The 12,544-nt window shown below is 31.5% G+C and overlaps 1 protein-coding gene across 1 annotated transcript; it reads left to right on the top strand.

The window, feature by feature from the left end:
* The first annotated feature begins 2,152 nt into the window (after positions 1–2,152).
* On the top strand, positions 2,153–6,504 carry LOC101218493 ((R)-mandelonitrile lyase 1). The gene is made up of 4 exons (XM_011650622.2): positions 2,153–2,352; positions 3,084–3,740; positions 4,236–5,070; positions 6,123–6,504. The coding sequence occupies exons 1-4, from the start codon at positions 2,265–2,267 to the stop codon at positions 6,184–6,186; spliced, it is 1,644 nt and encodes a 547-aa protein (XP_011648924.1). The 5' UTR covers positions 2,153–2,264; the 3' UTR covers positions 6,187–6,504.
* Positions 6,505–12,544: the final 6,040 nt, after the last annotated feature.

Below are 12,544 nucleotides of genomic sequence, written 5' to 3'. Positions count from 1 at the left end.
ACTTCAGACAACTATTCAAGACTTTAATTTGTGTCTCAATCAACTGTTCAGTGTCCCAACAATCGTATGGGAATAACCTTCTCCCAATAGCACATCCCCATCTAAAGGGGCAATCAACAAGAATAATATGTAGCCTTGGCTTGAGACTTAACCCCCAGTATATTGAACAAATAAGATAAGAGAAGTTTCTTTTCCCACGGTGACCGGTCCCTTAGGGGGGGGAAGGGAGTGCTTCTTTATTTGACTTATTGATTTTGAGGAGAGAAGCAATTAGAGATGCATGATAGATGATTGCATCTATCCCTTTCTTTTCTGTAGTATACTTTTATCAGTTCGATCATTTTCCTCTAACGATTTTGAAAATTAAAACATGGCTTCGATGTGGGTATCAAAATTTATTTTAATTGATATAATTCCCTTCACTTGACTAGTGATCAATGGGATGACCAAATCAACAATTTGCTCACAGTACTTGACCAAGAAATTAGAAAAGAAGGTTCTATCTCACCAACTACATAAATATATTTTTCCCAAAGTCAAGTTTGCTAATACTAGAAAAATCGCATTATGGAAGGAAATCAAAATAATATAAAAGAAATTATATTAATTCAATAGATTTAAGTCAATATAGAGAAATTTATCCGATTAAGTTACGACCAAGGTTGAGGCGAGCAATTGAGTGGTTATATATAAAATAAAATTTGTATGTGTAAGAAATTAAAGAAAAACACGAGAAGAAAGAATGAGGATAAAAGAATATACTCTCCATCTTCGTCTCATCGTATCTAACAACTTTTCCCCAACCTAAATCACTCTTGAAGAAATGGGTAGATCTAACACAAGACATAGCGTCAAACACAATGTCTATATCCGAGAATAGTATTATTATCAAAGCAAGAAGAAAAAAGTACTAACATAAAAATTGATAACTCAGTTGATCAGTGCAAAATGACCTACATATATGGGACAATGTGCCAAGTGGAAGAAAACTTCACTAAATATAAAATTTACCAATTACAACAACAGTACTTCTGATAAACTCCATTTTCAATGGCTCCTATATTGCTTGCTCTTCGACGTTTCAACTTAACCGCCTTTTATGTTTGAGCTCTCATCACTTTCGTAAGATGCTTATTCTCCAAGCTTTATATAAAATTCTCTCAATACAATGTGTTTAGGCTCTCCCTAAGAGTGAGATCCCCTCACATTTATCTCAGCATAGCCTCCTCTTATGTTTGAGATCCCCCTAATTCTTACTATCCCCCTAAATACGATATCTCAAAATTGAATCACTCCCAAGTTCTATAGTTACCGAATCAAAAGTCTCAACAACTAGTACAACGCTTTTAAATATTAATACATGAAGGTTTAGGCATAGACAAATAACTCTAAGCTCAATACATTATTCAACATATACTCACTTTTCTTATGAGGTGGCTAACCCTAAAATTGAATAAGACCACTATATAAATATGACTTGCTTTGTAAATATATATTTTAGGGATAATAAATATCAATTGCAAAAAAATAAAGGAAGACATATATGGTTGAAGAATGAAGATCCACAAAATATATAAATCACACAGTTATATTGAGAAAGAATCTGTTGTTGAAGTCGCCGTACAATGGCTCCAATGTTGGACATTTTGTCGAATATGTTGCCTAAGTTTTGCCTTTAATAACTAACTAATCAATACGATAACAATTCACCTTTTGATGAATATTATATTAAACTTCATCTTATGTGACATTAAATCTCTAACTAAATTCCCTTATACTTACCTCATGAATGGTCCACATTTCACAAAGTACTAGTCAAACTTGGTAAATAAATTATTTTTCAACCTAACATGTGCAATAATGTTCTTTAATCTCACGTACGTGTCTGTTGGCGCATTGACAAATTTGTAGAAACGTACATTAAACATAAATTCCATCCCCAATAACATTTTTTCTTTAAGACCTTTTCAACAGTCAATTGGCCAAATTCTTTGAATATTATACATTTTGCAAGTCTTTGTGTAAGTTCAATGGCTCCACTTTTGATTTTGTATTAGCCATCGTCAACTCCTTCTCGGTGCTATATTTTTTTGTATGTATGAAACAAATCACAAAATTTTCAAATTTCGCAACTTGTGTGTTTTGTATAAAGTTGACCTATTGACCCAAATGTAGCTTTCTATAGATTTAAAAGGAATAACGTTACCATCATTTTATCATACTCTTAGCTTTTCTCTTTCTCTAAGATTTGGAGGGATTCATCAATGGCTTCCCTTTTCCTACTCATACTTGCTCTGTTTACCTTTCAATTACAAATTAGTGTTCTCACCTCACAAACTATTCCAAATCAAGGTATATTTCTTGCCTTTTTTTTTCACTTATTGAGTAGAGCTTACAAAACTTTAGACGTTTGTTTGATAACTATTTAATTTTTAATATCTTCTTATTTTAAATTAAACTTATAAATAATAAACCCATTTGTTACTGATCAGTACTTTCGAAGAATGGTTTAAAATTTCAAGGTGAGTTCTTAACACTATATATTTTTTAAAAATTGACTCAGAAATACATTGGTAAAACTCATGATAAGAAAATTTTATGAAAATATGTAAATATAAATTTAAATAAAAATAAACTAAACATGAAATTGCTATCAAACCAAATTTTGGTTTCAAAACATGTTATTTGTGTAAATTTTCTTTCTAAAATGTTGGGATATTTTAATTAATCTTTTCTTTTTACTTTGTGAAATTTCAAATCTAGTCCTAATATTATATCTTTATTTTTAGTTTTATGCGAAGAAAAATAGATCTCTACATTTTAAATACCAAAACTACATTGATTTGACACAAATTTCCTAGTCATAAAATTCAATTTTAATTTCCTTTTTAAATTACGAATATGATTTACTATCGATTTGAAAGTTGTCTATTAGATACGAATTTAAAAGTTAGAAACTTGACTTTAGCTTCCTTGGCTTTCTGAAATTGATATATAAACTCCTCGCTATCATCTTTTTTTTTTGGTTGTGTTAGTATTTTCTGATCTCTACCTAATTATCCTCCAATGTTTTTTTCCTTTAGATGATAGTTACATAAAGTTTATACAGAACGCAAATACTTTACCAACAACAGAAAAATACGACTACATAATAATAGGAGGAGGAACTGCCGGTTGTCCATTAGCTGCAACATTATCATCAAATTTCTCCGTCCTTGTTCTTGAAAGAGGAAGTGACCCCAATGCCTTCCCCATGGTCCTATCCCAAGAAGGCATGGCAAACACTCTCACCGAGGACGACGACGGTCACAACCCATTCCAACGATTCGTTTCAGAAGATGGTGTTGAGAACATTAGAGGTCGAGTCCTTGGTGGAGGTAGCATGATAAACGTGGGATTCTACTCAAGAGCACAACCAGAGTTCTTCAAAAACTCGAGTGTCCAATGGAACATGGAGATGGTAGAGGAGGCGTATCGGTGGATCGAAGAGACAGTCGTGTCTCGACCAGAGTTAGGACCTTGGCAATTGGCTTTCAAGGAAGCCCTTGTAGAAGCTGGGGTTGGCCCTGATAATGGATATGATTTGGATCATGTTGTTGGGACAAGAATTGGAGGTTCTATCTTTGATTCTAGAGGGAAAAGGCATGGAGCTGTGGAGCTTCTCAATAAGGCTAATCCTATAAATCTTAAAGTGGCCACCCAAGCCACAGTCAAAAGAATCATTTTCTCTCGATCTAATGGTGGGTATGGAAAAACTTCCCTTTCTTATCTCTTTTATATTTATTTGAAACTTTATTAAATAGTTCCCTCGTGAGAGTCCTTGAGTTATTTATTTTGTTAAAAAATAACATTTTGGTCTCATATTCTTAAGTTTATTCCTATTGAATTTTAATAATTATACTTTCAATAAATATTTTTAAGTTTATTTTTATTAGTATTTACACTTTAAAATTTTAAAACATATTCACACATTATTTTATTTTTCTTTACATCAAAATTGATATTATTATTTAATAAATTTTGATACATTTGAAATAGATAGACTAAAATTGAATAAATTGAAGACTATATAGAAATCAAAATGATATTTTAACTTTTTTTTTATTTGTTATTGTTTAACATATTTTGGACCTTGTCATAAATTCCTCTTCTAAAATCAATCTACAATGCCAAATCAAACCATATAAACCACAAATTTTCCTCTTCTTAACCAATCATTCCTTTGAATCTTCTAGGTTTATCAGCAACTGGGGTTTTATATTCCGATTCAAATGGCAAACTTCATAAAGCAACCATCTCTAGAAATGGAGAAATCATTCTAAGTGCAGGTGCTATTGGAAGTCCTCAACTTCTCCTCTCAAGTGGGGTTGGCCCAAAATCTGATCTTTCATCCTTAAAACTACCTCTCGTTCTTCACAATCGACATGTCGGTCAATCCATGGCCGACAACCCGCGCTTGGGCGCTGCCATCGTCCTCCCATTTCTCACCCCGCCAACATCGGTACAAGTCGTTGGAACTTTAAAACCTAACATCCACATTGAATCTCTCTCAACTATTTTACCCTTTTCAATCTCCCCACCTTTCGCACTTCTTCCTCCGCGTTCCTCCGCTGTTAATCTCAGCCTCGCCATCTTCGCCGGGAAATTCTCTACCGTGTCCTCCACCGGAAGCCTCCGGCTGGACAGAAGAAAAAACCCGATTGTTCGATTTAATTACTTATCACATCCGGATGATCTTGAGAGGTGTGTTGAAGGGGTTAGAAAAGTTGGAGAATTGGTGAATACAAAAGTTATGGAGAGGATTAAGACGAGGGATTTAGAGGGTAAAATGGGGTTTGAGTTTTTGGGGAGTTCGTTGCCGGAAAACATGTCAGATTATGGTTTGGTAGGAGAGTTCTGTCGGAAAACAGTGACGACATTTTGGCATTACCATGGAGGATGTGTAGTCGGAAAAGTTGTCGACGGTAATTACAAAGTCATCGGAGTTAATAACCTTCGTGTTGTGGATGGTTCTACTTTTTCTCTCTCGCCGGGAACAAACCCTATGGCCACCGTTATGATGTTGGGCAGGTGCGTCTTCTCTTTAAAAAAAAAAAAATTGCCACAATTAATCTGATAATTTTTGTAAATAATTTAACTCTTTTTTGTCATATTTGAAAACATTCAAGCTTTCATGGGTTATCTAAAAGAAATGCAGACCTAAATACATCTATTACTTTCTCTAATCACACACGTATATATACACAAACATATATAAATATATATTAATTTAATAAAAACAGATGAACATCTGATAATAAATAGACCGTAGCTATGACTTATGAGGTGTAGATTTGAAATTTAAATTATACAAAAATCAAATGGGTCCAAAGTGATTTTCAACTATCTCATTTTAGTCAAGACATGATCACCTCAACTACATCTAAAAGATAAAGTGATTTTCAAACCAACTCAATTTGTTTTTTTTTTTTTTAAGAGTCAAAATTTAACCCCTTAATTTTATTGGTCACCACTGTCCTCTCAGTCAAGAACTTTACTTGAATCTACTTTACATATTGAATTGAAAAAAATAATGTAGATAGTTTAACGTTAAACTTAAAAAATAAAATCATTATAAAATGAATACTGATTTGGGTTGTAATACTTTGATAAGGTTATTTTAACCATTAAAAAATCAAATTCATTCTACAAAATTTTTGTTAAACCCATTTTTTAAATATAGAAAAATGAACCCTAAACATTTATAAAATATAATGAAATATTACCGTGTATCTACGATGGAGCAAAATAGATCAAGATAAACTATTATCTATGTTTATATTTATTATGATATATGCTAATAATAGACTATCTTGATCTAATACATACAGATTGTGACATTTTGGTATATTTGTAAGTAATTTGATGAGTTTTTTTTTATGTAAAATAATTTTTCATACTATTTTATTATTATTATTTTGAGAAAGATATTAAAATCTCTTATTATAGGATTTAATAAGATTTTCTATTGGCTTTCAATAGTATCTGGCTTTTAATTGTATCCTATATACATGTCTTATTATGTTCTTAATGTTTATTATTTGTTTACGTATTGAGATTATATTTTGAAAATGTTTTTGCAGGTACGTTGGCCTTAAGATGTTGCATCAAAGATTGGGTCAAAGATCCAAACCATTTGGCAATTGAGGATATATACAACATAACTGTCCTTTTTATTGAAGTGGTACAACTCTAGAGTAATAATCAGGGAATTTGATGTTCTTATTTCTAAAGTTTTAGACTCTGACTAATAAATAGAGTTCATTAACCATTCAATTTGGGGGGCTTATGCTTTGCCACTCAAACAACCTTATAATAAGAAGACAAGAATATGTTGATATTCACTTCTCTTTCTACTTTTTCTTGCAGTTTAGAACTGTAACTAGAAAATTTGTAATTTTTGCTTTTTAGTTAACTGATTGCATGAATAAGAGATCCAACATTGTTGGCTTTTGAAATTGGTAATTAATTTTTTATCTACTACTCATGCACTCTAAGATGGTTGCCTTACGAATCCTAAAACTTAAATTTAAAGTTAAGAAACAATACTTAGACTACATGGAAATTTTAGATATGCAATGGAAATTAAACAAATGCATCCATCTTTGAACTAAATCCAATTCAACCCTTGTCGAGAAGAATTAGGTTGTACTTTTGATGGATTGAGTCAACATAGAAAAATCGTTTTTTTTTCTTATAAAAAATATGGTTGGGTCAGTAGGTGGAGCAGGACATCTCCACTAGATGAACACCCCTTTAGCACCATCATCATTCTCGCTTCATTCAAATAAAAAGTGAAGTACATGAAGCAAAAGAGAGTACAAAAAGGGGCTAGAGAAAAGTCCAATAACCCAATAAAGAGCAAAGCCGAATAATTTGAAAAGCATTTGGATCTGTTTGTCCAAAGACCAACAAGCACTTTGATATCTTCCCAAAGATCTGATGGACTTTTCTCTTTATCGTTGAAAGTTCTGTTGTTTCTTTCAAGCCAAATATATCATAGTGTAATAGTAACCGAGTTCCATAAGATGACCTCCTTTTTGCTTTTTTGTTTCACTTTACATACATATTTTCTTAAAGAGGAGGTACTATGATGTGAGAAATTCCAATTTAGCAACGAGCATAATCTCCCCCAAATAGCAGCAACTTATGAACATGATAGAAAGAGGTGGTCTCTATCTTCTTCTTTTTTTCTACACATAACATAACATACAAACCATCAAACAACACTTGGTGGCTGCTACCCTCTGGAATATCTGGAATGAAAGAAACAGAAGGATTTTTAAGGGGGAAGAAAAAACAATTGATTCTGTGTGGGAAGACATTCAAGCTCTAACTGGACTCTGGACAAGTTGCTCTTCCCTTTTCAAAAATTACTCGCCTAGCTCTATTTGGGTTCATTGGGCTACCCTTTAACCCTTTAAGCTTTTCCTGCTTCTTGTCTTTATCTCATATATATTAGTGAAGCGGGTTTGATGTGGATTGCATAGGATTGTCTCCCTTGTGGAGATATCCTCTTGCATCTGCTCTCCCAAAGTATCTTTATCAAAAAAACCATACCAGCTTGGCTTTAGATTCAAACTTGGGAGCCTCTTTTGTAAATTGTCAATCGTGTTGATGCACTCATGAATAAGGGACCAAATGAAGAATTTACATTTCTTAGCGATGCTAGATCTCCAAAGATTTTTAAAAATGTTTCGATAAAAAAAATTTAAATATCTCTGATCATCGGTGTGGATAGCCTTTTTACAGATGTAGCATTGAAGGTCCCAAGTGAGTTTAATTTCCAAATAGGTGTATCATGACCACCATCAAAAGTAGGGACATATAAAGAGGATTTTAGTTCATCCTAAATACTTATTTCCCAGCTACGAAGAGGTCTCCTAGGAAGAAGATCTCAATCAAGAGTCTCTTGGTTCCACATGCCGTTAACAGATCTGTTTTTACCATTTGATAAAGCATAAATTCTTGGGTTGTGAAGGGAAAGAGGGTTGTTATCGTGCCAAAGATCATGAGAAAAGGATATATTTTCACTGTTTCTAATTTTTCATCTTATATTTGGGAGGAAATAATAAGCACTTTTAACTATGGAAATCCAATGAGCCTTACTACTTATATATTTGCTTTTTGTTGGAATGTCTCCTAAGAAGGATTGCTTGTATTTTCCCATAATAATATGTTTCCATATAGGATTTTTTCACTAAAAAATCTCCACACATCCATTTACAAAGCAGCACAAAATTTGTATCCTTTATACAACTGATACCAAGGCCTTCTTTGCCTTTAGGGAAAGTAACAATCGATCATCTGATTAGATGGATATTGTGTTTATTCTTGGAATTAGTCCAAAGAAAATTTCTCCAAATCTTTTCGATGTGCTTGCAACCCAAGGAAGAGGCTTTGAAAAAATCCAAAGTTGGTAAGTGGTAGACTAGCTAACGTAGAATTAATTATCAATGTAATTTTGCTCCCTTTGAGAGATAAAAGTATTTCCAATTGTTAACTCTTTTTTGTATTTTTTCAGAAATAGTTGCTCAAAAGTTCTTTGATAGAGGCTTTCCACCAAGAGGAACACTCAAATAGTTGATAGGAATAATTAGGTGGGGATCTCATTTTCCAGCCACCATTTCTAACCTGAATAAGAAATGAAAGAACGTAAATCTTGAAAATTACGTACATTAAATGAAGAAATCAAGGTCCTTTCGCTGTCCGAGTGAGTTCGTCATTTCTTCCATTTGTCGAGCATTTTCTTCGTGCCTTTGTCTACTTTCTTCTTCCACTACCTAAAGATTAGTTTTTAGCTTGGTAACCTCCCTGGTGTGCATCTCTCGCTCGTGGAATCTAGAGGAAGAACTGTCAGCAGTGTGTCGGAACTTTGGCCTAGGCCCCAACCAAGACCTTTTGAGTAGTCCGATCGTCTACCTAAAATTGTTTGGCATATCTTGTGCCTAGAGAGTGGTTCAAAACCTTGTAGGTTGAGTTGGGATTAGAGTTCCAACATTTGATTCTACAATAAAGTTTTTATTGATTAAGGAAAACGTGTAAATGAAATGTACACACAAAATAAAACAAAAATATAGCAAAAACCTGCATGAGCATCTGCAACCGCTGGCGAAACAAACTTGTCATCCCGAGCGTGTGTTTTCTTGAACAACTCCACATGATCGATTTGATGATCTTGTTTTTCAGTGAGCTCGTGCGCTCGTAGTAGAAACTGTTGAAATTTATGTCCTAAAACTCGTAGATAGTAAATATAATTCATTGGTCGTTATTTATTAATAAAATGTTGTTATTATTATTATTTCAAAAAACATTATTGATTATATTATTAGCTTTGTCTTTATAACCTAAATCCAATAAACTAACATCCATTATATTAATTCCTAAAGTAAATTTATACAATAAAGTTTGATAAAAATATATAGACTTTATTTTATAATGTTTCACCATACATTATACTAATTCCCAAAGTAAATTTGAACATATTAAATTACAATCAATATAAATAAATTTCAATACTCTTTATGAGCTAGGAAGCGGACCAAATGAACCTACACATTAGAAGCTACAACTGTTTGAGATTAATTGGCTAAACTCATTAACCAGATTAATCAATATTCGTTAATTGTGTGTACACTCCACTAAAGACTCACAGTTGAACTTGCCTCACTGTAGATATATTTTTGTGTCCATGAATATAGACCAATAACATTAAGTTAGTCCTTCACAAGTCTTCGTAAGACAACTAGGTCAAATTTCCGTTTTATCCCTAGGTTACCTCTAATTCTTAAATATCAGTGCTTCTTCAATGAACAACCGTTTTATGGTCCAATCAATAAATAGAGAGGGTAGGGCCCTTTGTTCAAGTCCCGAAAACACCATTTAAGGGAACACTCATCTATTGACCCTAAAATAGGGAAATGGTGAATTTCATCTTGTGTAATTATTTTTTCAGCTCTCCACTTGATCTTGTTTCCAAAATGATAAGCATATTGAGTCGGCAATTTGGCAACTCTCACCCGTATAAATCAAAGGACAATTCTTGGCAAACAAGAGTTCATAATACACTTAGGATTAAGACTAAGTTACCTAGGTCATCCTAATGAAATAGAAACACAACTAGTTAACACAGTTACATCTAGTGGTTACTATTTCATGGTTCGGTCTTATGCAAACTCATTCTATAGGATACCCTCACTCGCATGTCACATACATGAATGCGTTGGATCATTGCGTGTGTATCAAATACAAAGTGAGTTGTATCCATAATGTTACCAGGATAAGGTACCCAACCTTATCCCTATATTATAAAACCTTTAAATTGATCTCGAATATTGATCCTTTTATGTCTCTACATATTATTTAAGACTCATCAAACAGCTTAAGATAATTTATTGAATTTAGGTTATTAAGACAAAACTAATAATATAATCAATAGTATTTATTAAAATTACAATAATAACACTTATTAATAACAGTCAATGGGTTATATTTTCAATCTACGAGTTTTATGACATAAATCCGAACAATGAATATGATTCAAATTTGAATTAAATTAAATATAAGATATTTAATTTAACAATTAAGTAACTGAAAAATTAATTAATAGTTTATTTTATTTTATTTTATTAAATTAAATTAATTAAATTAAAATCATATAGATACGTGAGAGATATTAATTAAATATGATTTAAATGAAATATTAATTAAGTATAATTTAATTAATTAATTAGTTAATTTAATATTTTTATTAATTCAATATTTTTAAAATTAATAGAATCTCATCATTCTCTCCAACTACCTGAAAAAAAGTGAGGTGTAAATAAGCATAAGAAAATAAGTTTATCAACATAAACCTTTGCCTCATTGCGAATTCTCTCAAAAGATTCTCTCAAAAGTTTTTTTCATTCCAATTGGTTCACACAAACCAATCTCATCGCAGAGGATAGAAAAGTCTCTAATGGGTGTTGCCCCCAATTTGAAGTTTTAGTAGATTCAAAGGCGTCAAACTATGTGAGTTTTTATTTCTCTAATCTATAATTTTAAAGCATGCTTAGCCTCAATTATAAAATTGTTTCTATAACTATTGTCAATGTACGGTATTTTTAAGTTCCCAATTAAATTGATTTATGGTCTCTGTAAAATCTTTCGCTGTCAAGGGCTTTAATCCCTTCATAAATGACTTGGTGTTGCTACTTGGTAACCCCAATGAAGTGGTGGATCTTGAAATTTTATATAGGGACCATCGGACACTATTTAATAAACACACTAAAAAATGTTTAAAATATATCTCAACGTTTCACTGATGCTCCAATAATTTTCACTACATTTATATCAATAAAGAAAAGACTAGCAATTTCCACAAGAATTTTTGTAATGTAAATGTCAATTTAAAATTTACATAAAAAAAATAATAATAATACATTTTTCAAGAAATATTGTTGAAAGAGTAGAAATTTAGATCACCGCCTTTGTTGCATTTTTTTATAAATATTTGTTAGATAACAAACGATGGCTAGAAAATAAGTTAGCTAGGGTTTTATCTTAGTTAGATTTTCTTCATCTTTTTAAAAATTATTTTTATGACATTATTGAAATTTGTCAATAAAATTGAAATTTGTAGTCTTTAGAGAAATAAAATTATTGAAATGTTGCAAAATTATCTTGTAGCCTCTAATTCTGAAATTAAATTAAATAAATATATATATAATTAATATAAATATGTAAATTTAAAAATTGCGTCAGAAAAAGAAAAAAGAAAGAATAATACATTTTTCATGGAATAAATAATAATACATTTTTCGTGAAATGATGTTGATAAAGTGGAAGTTTGGATCACCGACTTTGTTGTTGTTTTTCTAAATATTTGTTATATAACATATGAGAGTTCATAAATAGGTTAGAGTTTTATCTTAGATAGGTCTTTTTCCTCTTTTTAAAAAACTATCTTTCTTTTAAGAAATCAAATTATCTTCCTTTTATGAAGTTATTGAAATTTAAGAAGAAAATTGATATTTGGGGAAAAAAACTAATGATGTTTGAAATAAAATCTTTTTTGTGGCAAATTAGCAAGAAATTTGATATTTGAGAAAAAAAATGAATGATATTTGGAATAGAAACTATTTCGTAAAAATAGTTGTAATAACCAAGAATCGAACGTTTAAATTAGTAGTTTTGCAATGAGAGCACAACCATTATACCAAAACCAAAATTTAATTAGAATAAAACATTATTTAATATATATTATAATATGACTGTTGAGCCAGAAATTTTAGCCAATTAAATTTTGCCTAGTCATCACAACAAAATGGTGGTAATTATAATTTGATTGGATTTTGAGTAATCAAGTTTTCTCATAGCCAACCCAATGCAAGCCCTAATGAAAAATTGAGCCAAACAATGGGGCCCAAGCCCACTAAGAAAATGAGCTCAAGTCCAAGTCCAACAAGTAAATGAGTCCAAGCTCACCTAAAGTTCATGAAATTTTCCTGTAAATAGAGACCCT

The sequence above is a fragment of the Cucumis sativus genome, chromosome 2 (genome assembly GCF_000004075.3).
Source record: "Cucumis sativus cultivar 9930 chromosome 2, Cucumber_9930_V3, whole genome shotgun sequence".
Lineage (NCBI taxonomy): Eukaryota > Viridiplantae > Streptophyta > Magnoliopsida > Cucurbitales > Cucurbitaceae > Cucumis > Cucumis sativus.
The sequence above is the reverse complement of the archived record's forward strand: the minus strand, read 5'-3'. Positions and strand labels throughout refer to the sequence as shown.